This window comes from Mesoplodon densirostris, chromosome 2 (assembly GCF_025265405.1).
Source record: "Mesoplodon densirostris isolate mMesDen1 chromosome 2, mMesDen1 primary haplotype, whole genome shotgun sequence".
Lineage (NCBI taxonomy): Eukaryota > Metazoa > Chordata > Mammalia > Artiodactyla > Ziphiidae > Mesoplodon > Mesoplodon densirostris.
In genome coordinates, this window is record NC_082662.1 from 187,446,250 (window position 1) to 187,468,919 (window position 22,670).

A 22,670-nucleotide genomic window follows, 5' to 3' on the forward strand; every position below is an offset into this window, starting at 1 on the left:
GGAATTCAGATTAAAAAAGAAAACTTAATATGAGAATCATTTTACAACTGTAAAGAAATTAATCATACAAATCATATTGAATGTGATCCTTACATTTTGCTTTTTGTGTTAAGTTTTTTTGCCTCTTTTTACATTCCTTAATTTTTGTGACTTTCGTTTTAAAAACTAACACATATTCATTTTGAAAATTTAAACCATAGTAGAAAGTATAAGAAAGTTAAAAAAAAATCCTATATCCGTATAGAATCACCTCATATATTCTTATCTATATCTCTATAGAAACATAGAAGTATAGAAAGAGAGACAGATGAACAGGTAAATGGAAATAATTTGAAAAAATTTTAATCATGTATATATGTGGTAATTTTATCTAAACATATCATATTTGTTGTTGATAAAACTAAAAAAATAAAGATTAGAAACTTCCTAAATTTAAAGTAACTATTCACACAAAAGAGAAAGTAATGGATAAAGTATTTTTCTACAGTTAATCCAAAATATCTTTACAAATGAAGAAAGTGTCATCTTAATGTCTTATTAAACTATTATCCTACTTCAAACAGTAATTTAAAATTCACAATAGAAATGAGCAAATTATCATAGTTCTATTTGAGTTTTTAGTTTGATTATAATTTTTATATATCTAGGTTAATGGCTTCTAGAACTTCATACAAATAATACTACAAAGGTTAAGGATGTGGGCTCTGGAACCAACCAATTTGCCTAGGTCCAGATCTGAGCTCTGCTTCTTACTAATCGTAGACTTTGGATAAACTAAGGCTTATCTTTCCATCTAACCTTTCTGTGACTCAGTTTCTTGTCTGTAAAATGAGAATAATACCTATCATAGAAGGTTGTTGTGCAAAATTAAACAATTTATTACACGTAAAGCAATAAAAAATATTGGCTGGCAAAGAAGGTAAACATTAAATAAGTATTAACTATCATTACTATTATGATGACATTTTAGGATCTCTTTGGGAACAGAGCATTCATGTCTGCTGCTACAAGTAAACTGACTTATCTCTTACCTCAAATCTTTTATCAAGACTTCTTTATTTTCCTTAATTTTATTTCTTAATTTTGTAGATTTTGTCCTAAGGTAATTTTTTCAAGGAGACCTCACATGTGTCACGCTCCCTATGTGTATTCATTTTTGAGATTATCAGTTGATGGCTCTCATACATAACTGACCATCTTGAGTGGTATAAAACCAATGTCACAGAGCCTTTCCTGCAGAACTATTATTCTCCTAAAAACCATCAGAAGTCATTGGTTCTCAATTAGTGTAGTATGACAACTGGCTTTCTCTCACACCTTTACCCCAACTTCTAAGTGGAAACCTCCCTTGGCTAGGTGTCTTCACCATGGACAATAAAACTGGGGTCTCTGCCTCTGCTTGGATAAATCTTCATCTATACTTCTGATAAAATGAAGTGTGAAGATGGGGTTTCCCAGAGCCAGATCCAATGAGTAGCTGTTGCATATACCACTGCTTCTCATAACATATATATTTTTTTCCTTTAATTTTTTTCTTATTTTTGTAATACATGTTTAATACTACATAGGTAGCATACTTTCTAAGTTCCTGTGTATCTGAAAATAACTACATTATTCTCATAATTCAATGAGGGCTTAAATTCTATTAAAGTTTAGGTTCTAAATCAATTTTTTCTTGGAAACTTGTGAACTGTGTTTTAGAAACTTTTAACTCAGATGAGAACATGGATATCAGATTGATTCTTATTCATTTGTAGGTAATGCCTTTATTTTTTCCTGAAGTTTTAGCACAGCTTACAGTAGATAAGTGGATATTTAAGATAGATATACTTAGCTGTTTTCCTTTTTTTGCAAATTCCTTAACTACTTTGTGCCTCAAAGTTTCTTCATCTATAAAATAAGGACAATAGCACTTATTTTATAAGCTGTTAAAGGTTAAATTAGTTAATACATGTGCTCAGAATAGTGCCTAACACATAGGAAACCCTTGAAATGTTAGCCATTATTCTCAGTATTTGATGTTTGAAAATAACTGTACATTATTGTCGTATTTCAAAAATTGCTTATTTGTTGCAGAATTTTAATTCAAAACCATGTTTCTTAGATTTTTATATTAATAATAATTACATAATTATTATTTATATATATTCAATAACCATATTCCGCTTTTCCTCAATTTGAATTCAGCTTACTTGGTTAATTAACTGCCTAAAACTTGGCTGCTCACTTATGCAAAATTGAGTCGGGACAAATAGTTTTCTGTTTGTTCTAGTGTGAAACAAGCTTGGAGACTGTTAGTCAGCTGCCAGATCTTTAGACAAATGCACTTTCTGTCATTCATTTGTAATATAAGCAAAACAATTGTGACCAAACAAAACTAGTAATCAAATATCATGATGGTGCGATACTGCTAGACCATGTTATAATACTTTCTCCAAACTACAGTACTTAGCTTCTCACTGTCCACTTCCCAAGTAGCTCTTTGCCTTAAGAGTCAATTCAGTAAATAGAGTTCAAGAACTTAAGCATCCAGTATTCAATAAGTATTAATCAAAGATGCACAGGAAAATCCCAAATACTTTTGAATTAAGCATGCTAATAATGTTTAACTAGATCACATTTTAAACAATAAATAAATAGGTTCATTTTCTCCTTAAATAAGAATGAGGAGGTAAAATCATTTTTTTTACATTGGACTAAAACACAAAATATCCACTAACCTAATATAGCTCTTTGTTTTATAACTCTACAAAATAATATGAAAATATGTAATACATATTCAAATAAAAAATTTGAATCAAAGTAGGTGCAAAAATAAGTCTACTAGTGTAAAATTAGAAACACCAAATGCATTATAAATGAGAGTACTTACTATTGGTTAGAATATGTTGATAATTAAGCTAAAGTCATGCACTTAATTACCAGATGGACCAATTGTCTCTGCTTTGTTCCAGAGACACAGGCTGAATCACAATTTCCAGCTGTCTTGGAAGTGTGCACTACTGAGCAGGAGGGGCACACAGCCAACACGTAGGAAGATTAGTCCAATTCCATTACAATGACAGGAAAAGCAATTCTGAGCACATTCCCTACAGGGAGGGGTCAGTAGTCTCATTTTTATTTCAGTTTGGCACTGAGCATCGTGTCTCTTATAGATGAATGCTTAATGATAGTCCTTTTTAATGTTCATAATGTTGAAGACAAGATATATTTTAAAACCATACAGCAGCTTTCCAAACAGGTAATATTAAGATTGTGAGATCCATGAACAACAGAGCCATTTCATCAAATATTAGTTCCTGAATCATTTGGGGCTTAAAATTTAATGTATGTATTAAAAGTTCTGATTTGGAAAAGCAATGATAGACTTGCTCCATGAAACAACTTAACAGCAATTAATTATGACTAATTTCACCACAATGCAATATATATATGTGTGTATATATACATATATACCATTATACATACATAGATACAAATATATATACATACACATATTTACAAATATACATATAAAAATATGTACATAGACACACACACACACACACACACACACACATATATATATATATATATATATAATGGAATATTACTCAGTCATAAAAAAAGAATGAAATCTTGCAATTTGTGGCAACATGGCTGAACCCAGAGGGTATTAAGTTAAGTGAGACAGAGAAAGACAAATGATGTATGATTTCACTTATGTGTGGAATCTAAAAAACAAAACAAATGAACAAACATATCAAAACAAACAGGTGGTTGCCAGAGGGGAGGGGGTCTGGGGACTGTATGAAATAGATGAGGAGAATTAAGAGGTCCAAACTTACAGTTACAAAATAAGTGAGTCACTGGAATGAAATGTACAGCATGGGGAATATAGTCAATAATAATGCAGTATCTTTGTATGATGATGATGGCGGTCAAAAGGTAACAACTTCCAGTTATAAGATAAATAAAGTACCATGGATGTAATGTAAATCAGGATTAATATCAATATGATTAACACTGCCTTGTTATATATGAAAACTGTTAAGAGAATAAATCCTGAGTTCCCATCACAAGGAAATTTTTTTCTTTTCTTTTATATTTATATGAGATGATAGATAGTCACTAAACTTATCATGGCAATTATTTCATGATGTATATAAGCAAATTATTATCCTATACACCTTACATTTGTATAATGCTGTATGTAAATTATTTCCCAATAAAACTGGGAGGAAAAAAAAAGTAGTTAGTCCCCTGTCTGCTGACTAGAATCATTTTTAATCATCATGATTCAGTTTCATAGTATTATTAACAAATTACTATGCTTAAACATTTTAGAGTAAATCTCTTTTTTCAGGTTCACATGATAATTCAATCATCTTGTATAAAGAGCACTTTTGAAATTAAAATTTTTGGAGTGTTCACACCATATGCCATGGCCTCTGCTAGACAGACATTTTCTAAACATATCTAATTTAATCCTCATTTGAAAAAACACAAACAACAAAAATCTTATAGGGTGATTAATATTGTACTCATTTAATGATGTGGAAAACAAGACTAGATAAATAAGTAATTTGCCCAAGGCCTCCAAATTAGTATAGACTTGAGTTTTACACAAACAGTGTACATGCAAACATTTATGACTTATCATTGCCAGAGACTGCTTATTGTTCCACAACATCGCACCACTTTTTTTTTTCTTGATAGTATAATATTCAACTGGGTATTTTTTGCCCCGACAGACTACATTTTTTTGCAGATCCCCTGCAGCTATTGTGTGGGTATATGACCAAATCTAGCCTAAGTTATGCACACAATTTCTGGGTTGTGCCTTCTATTCTTCTTTCCTAAGGATGGAGTTAGGATGTAATGGCAAGAGCAAAGCAGCCATACTAAACCATGGAAACACTGCTTCGAAAATGGCTGAGAACAAGATATAAGCAAACTTTGTCTCCAACAGTATTAAGCTGATGTAACAATCTTGGAGAGACTACCTACATGTTTCTATTTGAGTAAGTTCTTGTATCTTTGTGTATATTTGTATTTTATAATATGTGTGGTGTAACTCTTTGGTAAAATAGCCTGATGATATAGCATAAGTAATGTATCATTGTTCATATTTTTCTTTTAGGTAACCCCACCATCAATGGTGAATTTGAATAAGACTTATTCTACCTTACTATGATGATCATGATTTATGAAGACATTTTGCTTGTAATGCTAGAGAAGAATACACAAAGAAATCAAACTTCAGTTTTTCCATCCTTGATATTATAATTTTAAAACATATTAATGTAAATGTATCGAGTATGTGTGATTTAAAACAATAACATTTTATGTACCTAAACTAACTCTAAATAATAATTGCACGTTAAAAGGTAGACTCATATCCATGTATTGGTGACAGCTTGAAGATTAGATAATATCTGTCAAAACTACCACTCAAATGTCTAAAGTTTAAACATACATACACACAACAACAAAGTAACTATAATTGCAAATAAAACAAAAAGTGAAACACAAATGATTAAAGTGACAAATAAACTGTATATTAGAAATTGCATATAGATCATGAAAACCCTTTACCTAGCACAGCACTGTGGCATAAGAAAATGGCAAAATTTGTGTAGTTGTTTCCTTTGAAAATAAAAATTACTCAAGAAATAGATGTATAGCAGAAAGTAAGAGCAAATAGAGAACCCACTGTGGGTAGTTCACTGTGCTGAGGATACCTCCAGAACCAAAGTACTGGACTAAGTGTTATCATACAAAAATAATCTGTCCTTACTTTTGCATTAAAATTTCAATTACCTCTTTAGTAAATTTACTTTAATAGACTCCCATAATATTTAGACTCATTCATTTTACTTTTTGTAATTTTGCAGTAATTGAGAAAGTAGCATGTGCATAGGTATATAAAAATTTTAATTTTAAATAATACTTTCCTTAAGTAAAATGAGAAATTTCCTAAATTATCTAAATTATGTATCATAAAATTAAGAACTTTTTGTGACATTAGAAGAGAAGGCATTACTGTTAGTATTTCAAATTTATGCAGTTAGATATTTACTAGGTAAATAATAAAAACAATTTGTGAAGAATAAAAAAATTAAATGATAAGATGGCATTGTTTCCATTTTAAAGGGGTATTTTATGTTTAAAGACATGAAATATCCTAAAATGTTTACTTTTTAACTATAAAAGTATGCAATAAAACATATTTTAAATCCATTGAATAGAGGTATTAATTGCATACTACTTAGGTGTAATAGTTGTTATACTGCTATACCTACAACTATATTTACATACATATATCTATAGCTATACTTTAAAAATATTATTGTACTAGTGATGAAGGCATTCTTCCTATTGTACTACTTCCTAATTAGCTTTTTCTCTTTCTCAGTAGGTCAAATCCAGGTCAGAACACAATTACACATAATTATGTTGAAAAACAGACATATCATTCTATCTCATTTTTTGATTTTTGAATTTTTTCTCTAGTAAGTCTCTTCATGAATCCATATGGGCAGTGCATCATTTCTCATTCCAAAAGAAGAAATACTGCTCAACATCACTAATCATTAGACAAATGCAAATCAAAACTACAATGAGGTATCACCTCACACCAGTCACAATGGCCATCATCAAAAAATCTACAAACAATAAATGCTGGAGAGGGTGTGGAGAAAAGGAAATGCTCTTGCACTGTTGGTGGGAATGTAAATTGATACAGCCACTATGGAGAACAGTATGGAGGTTCCTTAAAAAACTAAAACTAGAACTACCATACGACCCAGCAATCCCACCATTGGGTATATACACTGAGAAAACCATAATTCAAAAAGAGTCATGTACCACAATGTTCATTGCAGCTCTATTTACAATAGGCAGGATATGGAAGCAACCTAAGTGTTCATCGACAGATGAATGGATAAAGAAGATGTGGCACATATATACAATGGAATATTACTCAGTCATAAAAAGCAATGAAATTAAGTTATTTGTAGTGAGGTGGATAGACCTAGCGTCTGTCATACAGAGTGAAGTTAGTCAGAAAGAGAAAAACAAATACTGTATGCTAACACATATATATGGAATCTTAAAAAAAATGGTTATGAAGAACCTAGGGGCAGGACAGGAATAAAGACACAGGTGTAGAGAATGGACTTGAGGACACGGGGAGGGGGGAGGGTAAGCTGGGACGAAGTGAGAGAGTGGCATAGACATATATACACTCTCAAATATAAAATAGCTAGCTAGTGGGAAGCAGCCGCATAGCACAGGGAGATCAGCTCGGTGCTTCGTGTCCACCTAGAGGGGCGGGATAGGGAGGGTGGGATGGAGACGCAAGAGGGAGGGGATATGGGGATATATGTATATGTATAACTGATTCACTTTGTTATACAGCAGAAATTAACACAACATTGTAAAGCAATTATAGTCCAAAAAAGATATTTAAAAAAATAAAAAATTAGTTCATAAAAAAAAAGTTTTCTATAATAAAGCAACGTACCAGTTGCCTCGCACTGTCGTGTCTACCCTAGCTTTCTGCCTGGATGCCTGAGAGAACATCGGGGGAGGAGGGGTAGGCAGACAGGGATGGGCAGGGACAGTGTTCTCAACAGTGGTTCTGCTTTGAAGATTATGGAAAGATGAGGGCACCCCCATGCCAGCAGTTTGAAGGAAAAATTCTTGTTTGACAACTGTGACATGCAGTACAAATTCTTGTGATCTGGTTGTTTACAGCATTTGGGAAAACCTCAGAGCTGCAGTAAACATCAATACCAAATGATTGATGTGCTTTCTTGTTTTTTCCTTAAGACTGAAGTAAGGATTTCACTTCTATTTCTGTAGGTGACAATTACTTTTTATAGTGACTATTTATCTATTCATTTATTGTAGCCAAATCTTAATTAAAGTGGTTTATTATATGTTTTGTAGAACTATAATTAAAACAAAACATAATAAAAATGCTGATATGTATGATCTTACCAGGTGAAGATAAGGCATAGTAATGTAGATATTAAAATCAAAACTTGATTAAACATTGCAGACTGTGTACGCTGAATGGCTCTGTGTAGATCATTCTGAAATAATACAGAACATGCATATTTTAAATTTTGATAGATACTACATATTCATGAGTTTTGTTACATTTATTACTATGTATTACATTTCAACTATCTTGTGCATACTCAACACATATACTTTAAATGGATATAGCAGCATATTTTCATTTTTGCCTTGGTCTAAATAACCTTACTGTAACATTCATATTACCAAGATAATACTATGGGAGACCACCAAAGCACCAAATTTTAGTTTACTCGCCTTACAAACATCTGTAGAGTTGTTACACTGACTCCCCAAAAGCCCTCCACGGTGAGTATGCTCTCTTGTGGAAAATTCTAATTTTAAAAGATCAGAAAATAATATGTTCAATTAAGGGGAAAGTAATAGCTGGACCAAACTACAACCATATCTCATTCTCTGAATCAGGAAAAATAACATGAATTATGCCAGGCGATTTATCATAAAAATAAAATATAGCCAATGAACATTTTTAGATTAATTTCATTCATATTAAGAGAAATGTGAATTCAAGATATAATTTTATTTTCCAATTGAAAAACATCAAAAATAATAATACCCACTGTTATTTAATATGCAAAAAACAAGCACTCATATATAATACTGCTCATGTAATTTGTTATAAATTTCTTGAAAGTAATTTGGTAATACAGGTCAAAATTCACAAAAGTATGCCCTTTCTACTTCGTGGATTCAGTCATTTAATTAGTATTTACTCCATAACATAATTTCTAAAAGCTAACCACATGAAAATTATGAGATGAAATGGAATACTTATGTATGTTCATCTTTATTACAAAATTATAATATTTATTACATGAAATAATGAATATCCATTACTATTAAAGTAACTAAAAATGCAATAGAAAAATGGTTAAATAAATTGATCAAAACTAGATAGCAGATTTAGATGCATCCATTAAAAATGGTTTGAACAGGAATATTTAATGATAGGAACCTGTCCACCACATACTATTATATGACAAAAAATTCAAATTATAAAATTAAACATACGATTTTGTGTGTGTGTGTATTTTCATAGAAAATATTAGAAGAATATAAATTATTACTAGTACTTAGTCTGTGTGGAAGGTTTTTAGTTTTGCATAATGTTTTATTTTATGGTTTCCTGTTGTATAATTTTTTATAGTAACATTTTAACAGTCTGCATATCAAGACTGCGTGAGATAAATAACTTCATCAACACAAGAAAAGTCTCAATGAGCCATAGTTTATCTTCCTCTACCACACATTTAACCAAAACTGTAACAAAAACAAAGTTGACTAGAATTTCACCTCGTATCTCTTACTTCCTTCTAACAGAGGTGTTAATGAACAGAAAAATAAATTAAAATTTAGCAACCAGGGAGAGGAGAAGTAAAATATAAAGCTATGATGGAAAATGAATCCTAAATTAACAATGCAAAGCACTACTTCTACTCTCAACGATTGACTAATGATTCCTCTCTTGGTTAGGTTACTTTTTCCAACAGCTAATAAACGCTAATTAGCAAAGACGTTTATGTTTTCCTGGAGTATTTTTTTTCATTAGGAATTTACGCAATCTATATTTAGCGAAATAGCATTTTTTTGGACAGTTAAGACAGACTGATGTTTCCACAAACCATCCACAGGCTACACTCTCCCCTTCTTAGCCATGAACTTTCATGAGGCTTCAGTGGTTACTTAACACAGATGTTTAGAAATATTCATCTGGTTGTGAATATTCAAATGTTATCCAGATATTCCTTTTGGCCACAACCTGTGTCATGATTTCTGTTAAAAAGCTATTTACATTGTAAAGCAATTATACTCCAATAAAGATGTTTTTTTTAAAAAAAAAAAAAAAGCTCTTTAAGAGAAAAGCAACTTTGCCTCCCAACACATTTAATTTCTGTGTGATAAAATTAAAAATATTGAGCCCTTACTATGTTTATGCCAGATATAATATTTTACACATACATATATATGCATGTATATATAATTTCATTTAATTCTCACAACAAGCCTGTATGTAAGTACTTTTATTCTCTTTTGAAGATGAAGACATTAGCAAAGAAGTTGAATCATTTGCTTATCTTATCAGAGCACTTAACATAGAGTGGACTCCTATTAACACCTGTAGAATAAATGACCAAGCAGCAAGCTCACTCATAAGTGTCCAAGCCTTTTATAGCAAAGAGATTTTGGTCATAGTTATAAATCAGTCCTTCCGAACAGGGTCAGCCTTGGGCAAAATGTAACTGTGACACATCTCTGAGTTCTGCATCTCTCCTTTCCTGCTTCACTTTCTCCCTCCTAATATCCTACTCCCAACCCAACCCAGTCTAAAAAGGTGACTTTACATGAGGGCCTTCTGGTTCCTATATAGTGTCTTACAAAAGCCCATAGATGGGGCTTCCCTGGTGGCACAGTGGTTGCGAATCTGCCTGCTAAGGGAACACGGGTTCGAGCCCTGGTCTGGGAGGATCCCACATGCCACCGAGCAACTAGGCCCGTGAGCCACAACTACTGAGCCTGCGCGTCTGGAGCCTGTGCTCTGCAACAAGAGAGGCCGCGACAGTGAGAGGCCCGTGCACTGCGATGAAGAGTGACCCCTGCTCGCCACAACTAGAGGAAGCCCTCGCACAGAAACAAAGACCCAACACAGCCAAAAATAAATTAATTAATTAATAAACTCCTACCCCCAACATCTTAAAAAAAAAAAAAAAGCCCATAGCTTTTTGTGGACTGTGAGACTACCTACAGTTAAGAAGAGTTTGACAATGTTACCTCCTGAAGCCTTAAAACCAGGGGTCCCGTTACACATCAAGAGATTGCCTTAGAAGACGAGGCTGTTTGTCTTCAGGAAATTGGTTAACTAGTTGGACCAGTCCGAACAGCAGTTAGCTTTGGTTTGGTGATATTTAGAATATCTGAACTATTTTTGTTTACCAGTTCATAGGGCCTTATGAAGGAAGGGACTTGTCAATATGGGCATTTTATGACTTTTCATTCTCATTAGGATATAAGCAGACTTGGGATCTATTAGCTTAGACATTTATGCAACACATCACTTTAATGAGGTAAGAAGTAATGGAGTGTTGAAAAATATGTTTGTCTTTACACTTGTCTTTTATACTTACAATCATATTTTCCAAGGCATGTTTGGCAAGCCAACAGTTTAGAAAGACTGGGACAAATAGATTTCTTAAGGAAGGCCAGAATATCTGGAAAACAAATCAAAACTAAACTTTTATCTCAAAGCAAGAAATCGATATGACTGAGAAGAAATGTGAAACAGAAATAAGTTATTAAAAACAATAGAATGATCTAAAACATGTGACAAATACTTTAAACTCATATGACTATTGACATGCAAGGAGCAGACAGGATCTTTTCATTCATTCTCTAAGTCTTACTTAAGGAAAAATTCTTTGGAAAATTATTGTAGAAGCAGAATGAAAATAATCAGCCCTCACTGGATGTCAGCTATAACTCTGCTAATTCGATCACTAAATCTTTTAGTGTGACAGTTTATAATAGACATCACCTCTTTCTTTCCTGCAACTGAAAGTAAAAAGTAGATGTAAGGAGACACAGCTTTAGTTTTTCATAGCATTACCACTTACTCTCTGAAGATTCAAACATTCTTAGTGACATTGGGGAACTGTACTCCATTGGAATTATATTTAATTAGCCAGTCATTCAATCTGGGGCCAGTTGCTCCTCTAGATAAATCACTCAAATTAAAATAATTGTCAGAACTTAGCAACAGCTTCAGATCATATTGACTTCTTTTCATAATTTTCCAAATAAAATTCAAACAAATAAGGTTTAGAAAGCATATTACCAACAGATATTACTGTAACTTTATCAAACAGAGATTAAGACCTAATTTTGCAATGGGAAAGTGCTAGTTACATATTTTGTAGTTAAACAGGATCACTGTGGAATTGGTCCTCCACAGACTTTGATAAAGAAGCAAATTACTGGTTGTCTGGCTGACGGCAACCTTCTTAGTAAATAGAGAACTGGACTTAGGAAATCCTGTGGTTAAGCTCGAGATAAACATATTCTTAGCATGAGAAACTGTTATAAATACTTGGTTTTACTTGTTTTCTATTTTTTTAATTCCACAATATACACAGAAATGGAGTGATTAATTCCTGGTTTGTTTAGACAATATTGACACTTGTTAAAATGGCACCTCTAGAGCATATATTTCTAAAAGCATTTCAATTTGCTGTTGTACTAAATCTCATTAATTTTCACTTAATTTCACAACCCAGTTATCCAACTGATTTTACTATTTATTTTCTAATACCATGATTTAAAACAATAACAAAGTCTAAATTCATTCATCTGAGCTAATATGTTATCTATTACTATTTAGATTTAAAGACTTTATGTCTAATAAAAAAAACTTATTTCTTTTAAAGATTCTTTTAGGACTTACTGAGATAATGAAGGGAACCGCATTAATTATTTCCAAGATGAAGGGTATTCGTAAAATCTGTTCCCAGATGTTTCCCTTCCAAGAAAAAATGAGTAAAAATGAAAGTCAATTATAACTGAATCCCATTAAAGGGGGAAAAAGACAGCATCAGAATTTCTCTAGCAATAAGGATGCTTACATTAACAGAATACCAAATCATTATTTAGAAATGTAGCAATGACTTTTAGAGATTATTTTGCTGAATGTAATTGTGTCCTCTCAATTTTATAGTCAGTGTAAGAAGTAAAACAAATGTTTGTAGTAATCCTTGAAAATTGCACATAATACATTTTAATTATATCATATTTCATGGAAGAAAAGTTACTAGTAAAATTAAAACACATTAAAAAACCTTACAGAATCAATGAAAAAGCGACTCAATCTTAATTTTTTTACTATAATAATTACATTCACAAACTTTAAAGCATATCAAATAGTTCGCAAACACAAACATATAACGATGTTCCTTGGAATTAACATTGTTTTTAGATTAATAAAATTTAAAGGGAGGATTTTCTCAGTCTTCTGGATTCTAATCTTCCAACCCACATAGTGCAATGATATTAATCAGGCCTGGCTACCTAATTTGTGGGGCTAAGGACAAAATGAAAATGCAGGGCCTCTTATTAACAAATTATGAATAATTTCAAGAAGGTGACATCAAAGCATTAAAACAAGCACAGGCCCTTCTAATTGTGCAGCTCTGGGCAACCACACTGACTAACAGGTCATTCCTGAAACTTTCTTGAACGGTGTCTAGCAAAAAAGAACTCAGAACTTCCTAAAGCAGTTTATTCGTCTATGAAAACAAGAACTACCCATTAGTCAGGCAATTTGAAATCTGACTCCCTGTAATGTCTAATTATTTTGTGACACTGGATATAATATTGGGATTCTTTATTTTTCTTGAGGTCCCAAAGCCTTAAAACATTACAGTGATGAAAAACACCTCCACTTCACAAGGCAAGTTCTAGATCAGCAATCGTCTGTGTGCTAAAGAGGTTTTGTTATCATTGGTTCATCACCCGTCTGCAAGCTGTATACAGAGTGGCGGAGGGAGCAGGTGGAAGAAGCAGAAGCATTGAGACCTCCTCTGTGTAGAGATACAAGGGTGCTGTGATACTTCCCTCACCACGTCCAGCTCAGTGAGGAGAGCTCGGGTGATCGACTCAGACAGCTGGGCTCAGACATGGAGGCTGCATTTCGCGAATGCTTAAAACATCATCAAAAAACAGCAGAGCATGGGGCTTCCCTGGTGGCGCAGTGGTTGAGAGTCCGCCTGCCGATGCAGGGGACATGGGTTCATGCCCCGGTAAGGGAAGATCCCACATGCCACAGAGCAGCTGGGCCCGTGAGCCATGGCCGCTGAGCCTGCGCGTCCAGAGCCTGTGATCCGCAACGGGAAAGGCCACGACGGTGAGAGGCCCGCGTACCACAAAAAAAATTAAAATTAATAATAATAATAATAATAATAATTCTATCTGAGAATCTTTCAGATCTCACTGCCTAATCCACTGCTTCACCACTGCTTCACACAGATGCCTCAAAGGCACCCTGTGGGTAATATGTCTAAAAGTAAAATTTAAACGACAATGAAAACACGACAATCCAAAACCTATGGGATGCAGAAAAAACATTTCTAAACCTATGGGATGCAGAAAAAACATTTCTAAGAGAGAAGTTTATAGCAATACAATCCTACATCAAGAAACAAGAAAAATCTCATATAAACAACCTATCCTTATACCTAAAGCACCTAGAGAAAGAAGAACAAACAAAACCCAAAGATAGTAGAAGGAAAGAAATCATAAAGATCGAAATAAATGAAATAGAGACGAAGAAAACAATAGCAAAAATCAGTGAAACTAAAAGCTGGTTCTTCAAGAAGATAAATGCAATTGATAAACCTTTAGCCAGACTCATCAAGAAAAAAAGGGAGAGGATTCAAATCAATAAAATTAGAAATGAAAAAAGAGAAGTTACAACAGACACCACAGAAATACAAAGGATCATAAGAAACTAACAAGCAACTCTATGCCAATAAAATAGACCACCTAAAAGTAAAATGTATGATGTTTGCCCTGACTGGTTCTCCAGTAACAGAAACCAAAAATTCTGGAGAAACTCTTTACACTTTCCTTTCACATGCTAAACAAGAATAATTCATCAATAAGACTTCCTGATTCATATATGGATCTTGAGTCCTCTGGTTCTCATTCTAACGCTAATCCCACTCCAGCCTCCTAACGGGTCTCCTCCCCTTTCCTTCTTGCCCCATTCCCATTCACCTCCCACAATGTTACCAGGAATAGGTTTCTAAGGCACATCTCATGTGCCAATCCCTACCCCTCACCCCACACCACCCCCACTCACTTTGAAACTCTTCAACAATTCAGACACTTGCACAGCGAAACACAGATTCTATTACAACCTACAAGGCAACATATCGTTTAGCTCTCCTTGTCCTCTCCACCTGAATTTTAAAGATCATTCTTTCCAAAGACCTTCCGCTCCTTATATATGCCAGGGCCTTGGCACGTGCTTTTGAAGAGACTTGGAAAATCTCCACCTTCCGTTCCAATTTCCCTTTGTCTAGTTAATTCACACACATCTTTCAGCTCTTAACTCAAAATCTTTTGAGTGTTTTGAGGCTTTCCTTGCCCCCTCATTGCACACACACCAGACCAGATCAGATTCCCACACTAGGTTTTTCGATCTTCATCAACATCCTTCTCATTACTTTTTTTTTCAGTTTGCCTTTATATATTTAATCAACACTTGATTTTAATGTCAGGAGGTCCAGGTGAGAGCATCTGTTTAGCTCGGGGTTCTTTGCTCTGTTCCTAGCACAGTCCTTGACAGTCTGAAGCTCCTCAATAAAAACTATAACTGCATTATGTCAAACACGCTCCTGTTGATTCATAGCTAACGTGTGTGCATGTTTGTGTATGTGTGTGTTGTAGCAAGTAAGGAATTTCCCCGAGGACTAATTTTCACAATCTAAAATTATACAGGGAGGCAATGTACTCATGGCTAAAAATAAGTGAATAACTTTTCGATTATATTCATTAGATTTAATTCTAAGATCTCAGGTTGGCTTCTGAACATTCATAAATTATCTCCCCTAAGATGAGCTGATGAAAAATAGATAGAAAAATTATCCAAAAGTTGCATTGACTATTAGAGAGTCCCCATGGGCCTGCATCATATAAATCCACATGATAAAAGTAATTATGATGAAAAAAGAAAGCCTAAATCCGGAGAATGCCGCTACATAAAGAAGCATGAAATAAGATCCAAAAGGCAGGCACATGCCTTTCAAAATTAAGTTAAATACCTGTTTCACTTAATCTTATTTTCCTGAATGAGATGAAAGGCATTAGTCTTCTTCCAAAAGGTAACCTAAAGAAAAAAAAAGTTCCTAAAAAGTAGGTTTCTCTGTTCTAAGCGTGTAGAGCTCTCTGTGTTCCTCTTCTTGTTGACAGAATTCAGTAAAATATAAATAAAACCTAATCTAACAATTCTACAACATTTGGTATGGATGTAACCTTCCTTAACCAATAAAAATGCAGGACAATAGGTGATTTTCTAAGATATACCAGGCTTTTATTTTTATCATAAAAGAAAGTGCAAGTTTGGAACTATTATCTAGGTAACTCTAAAAAGCACTTTAAAAATTATAAGACTTATGGTAATTTAGTTGTCGTTAGCCAAGGTTGGAACATGGGACGTTTAAAAAGCATTTTCTTCTATAATATTAAGAATACCTATATTTAAAATATTTAGCCAAAAAGACTAATAACTTACTTTCCTTCAGTGAGTTTAAATTATGGAGTAACCCTATGGCAGTCTTTTGTATTTCTGAATGTAAACTCAACAACATTTAGATTTACCATTTCCATGGCACGGTAAGCAGAATCACCAGGATCTGGGCGTCCTAGTCCGAAACCTTTGTTCTTTCCAGAAATAAGCCCATCATCATGTTAACATTTCAAAACGGTTGCTTTTTATAAAGTGATTATTGTATAGAAAAAAGAATTGTAGATTTAACCAAAGCCTTCTAGGTGTGCTGAACTTTTGTTTTCAGAGATTTGCAAATTATGCCAGGGCATGTTTTTGTTTCCTTTTGAGTTAATGAATGTGTGTGTATAAATAGAGTTCTATTTTGAAAGCAGCTGCTAAAGACATAGAGGGTATCTATCTGACAGAAGAATAAGAACTTCCCTGTTGGGCAATCCCTGCGACTCTTTTGACAAATAGCGATAAATAAACATGAATTGAATGATGATTTAACTTGAGACCTGCAATTCTGTATGACAGAGGACAAAATAAGTGGATGTCAGGGATTTGTAAGTTATTATCTGCTAACCTCAAAATACACTTTTAAGAGTTTTTGCTCATTTTGCTTTTACTCATTAGTTTTTTGATTTAAAAAAAAAACTATAGTCTCCATGATAGTTTAAACTTTCTTAGTTGTTAAGGATTAAGTCATGCTTATTTTAGAAAGTCTAATTTTAAGAACTATAAAGTACTTACAAATAAAGTATTAAATTTATTTTTAAATATCACATATATACATATATGTTGTATATGTAAATATATATATTATCTGTATATATATATGCAGATGTAAACAAATATGAGAAAATTTTATGTTGATTTGCTATTGATATTTCAGAACTAGAAATATCAAAGAGCAATATTAGAAATGGATTTCATTACTAATACAATATCCATTTCTGCATACCTGTCTATAATTTTTCTTAAAAGTCAAATTTGAGAGAAGGACCTCATTTGAAGTTCTGCTGTATGGATTTGCCTTATATATATATGCCATAAATAGTTATCAATTATTTAATTTTTTCATGCCAAAAAATGTATCCAACAGTTTATTGAAAGGGTCAGAAGAGTTCATGAATTTGACTGAATATATGAAAAGAAAAGAAGGTAATTAACAGCAACCTGTCCTTCCAATGTCACATAACTCCTTTTTATCTTGTGTTGTAACACACAGGACTCTTTCACCATGAACCTCTCCTCCATCTAGACATTAATGTTTATGAAGGTCAGAACGAAAATGTTATATGTCATCTAGCTCGACCTGCTAGGTCTTTGCTCTCATTTTATAAATGGCAGGAATTAACTGACTACAAATGTCAGCACCACATAATTACAATGAAAAATTATAATTCCTTCTTGAAGCTCTTTGTGCATTTTAAATGACTACTATTAGCAAAGCACCAAAGTTAATTTCATATTACTTTTTAGTTAGAATTTGGAGCACATACATTCACCAATGCAGATAAATATTTTGGCCAGTTTATGCATTTGTACATACTCTTGTACTAGTGGAAGAGATTTTATTAAATTACATAAAAACACCCACATGTTTAATTTTTTAGCATGTCACTTTTTGCATATCATATTCAACATTTATCACATACTTGAATACTAAAGACCTTAGAAGATAACATCTTGGATGTTAATTTACTTGATTTTTTATTTTATCCTTCTAGGTATCCAAAATCCAGATTTGTCAACCAATTCATATTTATAGAGCACCTATTCTGACAAGAAGATATACTAATAAGCCATTAAAAGATCCCTCCTCAACATCTTATTCTATGGTGTCCATCTCTAAGCTAGTATTTTCTAAGTAATTTAGGATTAAGTGACCAGCTATGTGCAAGATCTTTCAGCTTCCTCCTCTAACTTCAAAATATTCTTTCAGGCACCATTTTCCATCTCCTGTGCTCTCAGAAAAGAACAGAATGTATCCAAAGCTAATTAGTAGTCCTCAACTTCCTGTTCTAGCTTATTCTTACTTTTTATAAACCTTGCTTCTTCCATCATTTTTTCCTGTCCCCTCTACTTGCTCTCTTTAAAAGATGCATATTTTTATCATCGTGAGGCAATATTCCACCTCTTTATATTGCCTCTAGGGAGCTCCTGTACCAGTCAATCAACATTCTTCATTTGACAATTTTACTCTCAACTGTACTCCATTGAAATTGAGCTCTTAAGGGTGAATAACAAATGATCTCCCAAATTGTAAACCCAAAGGCCTTTCTCTAGCTTCTTACTAAACTTTCCAAGGTTCCCATGCTGTCATTTAACACTTTTCTTCCCTAGACATTTCTAACATCCTATTTTTCTCATAAATATTAAATCAATCCATCTGTATTTTTTTGGAAGGCACTCACTCTTTTCTTTCTACACTTTCTAATTCATCAATCTCACCTTATTAGACATTAGCCTTATGTTCTTTAGGCGGAGTTAATGAGAATTTTAAAAAGGAAGGCAGCGGAAAAGGTGAAAGAGGTTGTAAAGACTTCTTGTCCTAAATTTTGGATTAAAAAGTAGTCTAGGGAATGTTATCTTCAAAACCTTACATTATGAAGTGAGAAAGAAATTTATATGGTAAATAAGAATCCCCCAAAAACAGAACCTTGAGTGCACTTGTTGACATCGTACATGCAGAAACTGCGAACTGGAAATCCGTGATGACTATGACAACCATTCTGATGACTTTCCATGCTTCTCACCTATTCCTCTGTCTGCCCTCATTGCTCGGTTCTTCCTACGGCCACACTATAAGTATCTTCATTAATGTAGGTCTTCTCTTCTTCATTGGCTACTATCCCATCCTTAATGGACTTGCATGCTTCCTTCATCATCTCTATGGAAATGACTGCCAATTCTTTTTTTTTTTTTTTTTTTTTGTGGTACGCGGGTCTCTCACTCTTGTGGCCTCTCCCGTAGTGGAGCGCAGGCTCAGCAGCCATAGCTCATGGGCCTGGCCCCTCCACGGCATGTGGGATCTTCCCAGACCGGGGCACGAACCCGTATCCCCTGCATCGGCAGGCGGACTCTCAACCACTGTGCCACCAGGGAAGCCCACGACTGCCAATTCTTAATAAATCTCTCCTGCAAGTCCCAGATCCTCCTTTTCAATTGCCTGAATGTCACAGCTATTTGTCCCAAAATACCTCAGATTCGTCATTTCCAAAACCATTTCCATTATTCCACCTATCTCGACCCCAGTCTGATTTTTTTCTTGATGTAACTTTTCTTGATTTTACTGCCTTGTTCCCAGTTATTTGGATTTAGGAAACCTTAAAATGATTTTTGACATTTTCTTCTCCTCATTTATTTCAACTATTCAGTTGATGATTTCTTTAGTTTCTACCTTCATGACTTATCTTGCATTGAATGTATTCCTTTCACCCAGCCAAAGCTTCACTTGAAGTTCTCCTTTCATACTGCAAATGCATCTTAACTGAGCATGTGGTTTTCAGTGCCATGTCTCTTTGACCTGTGCTGCACAGATATTCTGAACTAATACTCCTAAAATTAGTTACAATTATAGAACTCTCGTGTTCAACATCCTGCATCAACTTCCCACCCTAAGTTGCTGTACAAGGCCCTCACTATATTATCCCATCTTTTTCCATCAATATTTTCCCACATATGCCATACTCTGCCCAAACCTAAATACTTATTAATTCTTCCAATTTTATATGCACATTCCTTCTTTTAAGCCTTTGCTGATTCTATAAATCCCTGTTGTTCTGCCTTTTCATCTTTCTTTAGTGAAGTTACTGATTCAAGGATTCTGCTTAAGTCAGTCTTTTCACCCCATACGACCTCTCTCTATGAAGCCCCACAGGACTTTATTTGCACCTCATAGGAAGTACCTATTATTCAGCCTTGTATTATTATTGTCTATATAATTTTCTCCTGCCCATCCCTCTTTCTAGATTGTAAATTCATTGAGAAAAAAATAATGCACAGTGTGGTGCTCTTCATCAAATAAGAACTTAATAAACATTTGTTAAATTGGGTTAGCCAAGCAAACCTATGCCAAAAATGAGGGGAATTCATTAAAATAATTCCTAACAGACGTGTTTTTCTCCCTCAATGTTTCCTGTACAGATCAGGAGAAGAGATGGAGAACAATAAAAAGCCAAACCATTCCATCTGCTTGTCTCATATGAGCATGCATGTAATGGGTAAATTAGCCCATGAGAATTAGTGAAGTAGGTTTAAGCCACCAAGGAAAATATTACTATGTTACCACAGCTTTTTATCACATACTGGAGAGGTTCAAAATAGTTAAAGGGGTTTAAGAAGAGCTTGCTTTATCCCCAGATTATAAATTATAAATAGAGAAATACTGGGTCAATGCTAGTAATGTGTTCTACCAGCAGAAAACTTCTAATTAAAATAACTTACCTTATAACTGAGATAACCAAGTAGTATTGTTTCAAAGAGACTTATCAATGCCACTGAAACCTAAAATATAAATTATACCTTAATGAGAAAATACAACAAAATCAAAATATATATTCTGATTACAATACTTTTAACTTCATATATATATATATATATATGTGTGTGTGTGTGTGTGTGTGTGTATGCATATATATACATATATATATATATATATATATATATATATATATGATATAAGAGGTGCTATGTTGCACTTTAATTTCTATATACAGGTGGTAGGCAGCAGGCTGTCCCAGGCATTACAGCTTAGTTTTTATAATTTCTAATACTCCTCAATAAATCTTTTTCAAGTTTATTACCACAAATGTAAATGTGGGATTAAAACAATCAGATGGCTGGAATCTTCACCATATGTAAAGAATAGGTTTTGTTTGTGTGTGTACTCTTAATACACACAATCACACACAACTGTCCCATCACACATAATGCTCTCCCCCAGCCACACCACCACCATCTCAGTACACCCACCAAAAATGGCAGTTCCCTTCAGAAAATAAAAGAATACAAGCTTGGAGTTGAAGGATACTTTCCATCCTATCACCCACCTCAAACAAAATGAAACATCCTCAAACACTAAACAAAATAGTCCATGTCAGCACTTCAAGATACTTTCAGATTTTATTTGAATGGACTTCACAGCCAATTCCCCTTCTGCCGCTGGACATGGGCATCCTGCAGCCCCCTAGACAAGCTTCCACTTTTCTCTCTATTCTCTACTCTGTATACAGTTTCCTCTGCTCAGCTACCAAAGAGCTATGATTGCAACAGAAAAAGTAACCAGTAAAGACATCCAAATTATTTTGTGTTAAAGACCCTAAGCACTTCAGGAGACAGGAATATAATCAAAATAAGCAAGCATCAACATGAAATAACTGAGATAACAAATATATTTATTCATAGATTTGTGAGGGTAAAGTCAATCTGCATGAGAAAGGCAGATACCATATAGTTTTAGATTCTGACTCCTGTTGGAATGAAAACTTTGATTTAGGTGAATATTAAAATATAAGCACAATTTAAAAACATATGAATGCATGACTATCTAAGTAAAATAAGTCCAGAAGTACATACAGTACACAGACATTAAAATAGAAATTTTTCACTTTTTAAATTTTCTCCACAAATTCTCTAAATCATAATCTCTTACTTTTTCTAGAACTACACATTGTTAGATGATCTCAAGACCACTTTTAGCATGAATTGCCCAAAATCCTATGTGAAAATGAGTGTTTTTATTATTTTAGAATATCACTATCAGATAAAAGCAATTTGAACAGATCAAAATATATGTCAAGGCCATATATGACTATTCATAAAAATATTAACTTACTTTACAAGTGTGTACAGCACTGAAATGAAAGTCAGTAAAAAAAAACAAAACACAACTTGACTTCAGTAAAATACAAAATATGCAGACATAGTAAAAATGGGATTCATAGTTATAATCACAATGCATACATAATTGAAATAATTCATTGTCACATATAAAATGTACAGACCTCACAATCATCCTGACTTTAAAAGACAACTCAAACATTTGATTTTAAAGTATTTTAAAGGTTGTTTATACACAGTGAGACTTAAGAGTCCTTCCATTTCTTCCAGACTCAATTGTTTTTCATCTTAGAGACTCTCCTTTTTGAATGATTTTTGCTTTTGAAAAACAATAGAAACTAAAAAGTATCTGCAATAAAGAGACACGAGTAGAGGAGATGGGAAGTTGTAAAAAGTTTGCCTGGCATGAAATCCAACAAAAAAAGGAAAAAAGAGAGATCCAGAGGACTCCAGGGAACACTGCAACAAATGTAGTTCA

General features: G+C 33.5%; 1 protein-coding gene across 5 annotated transcripts in view; it reads right to left on the bottom strand.

Annotated features, from left to right (window-relative positions):
- The window catches only part of KCNT2 (potassium sodium-activated channel subfamily T member 2), a 358,057-nt gene that overhangs the window by 208,824 nt on the left and 126,563 nt on the right, over positions 1-22,670 (bottom strand). For all 5 annotated transcript variants that reach the window (XM_060091451.1, XM_060091450.1, XM_060091453.1 and 2 more), the window contains 4 exons: positions 20,798-20,857; positions 12,524-12,598; positions 11,211-11,294; positions 7,987-8,081 (listed from right to left, as the gene is read on the bottom strand). In XM_060091451.1, coding sequence (XP_059947434.1) covers positions 7,987-8,081; positions 11,211-11,294; positions 12,524-12,598; positions 20,798-20,857 — 314 coding nt within the window. The remainder of the gene's footprint in view (positions 1-7,986; positions 8,082-11,210; positions 11,295-12,523; positions 12,599-20,797; positions 20,858-22,670) is intronic.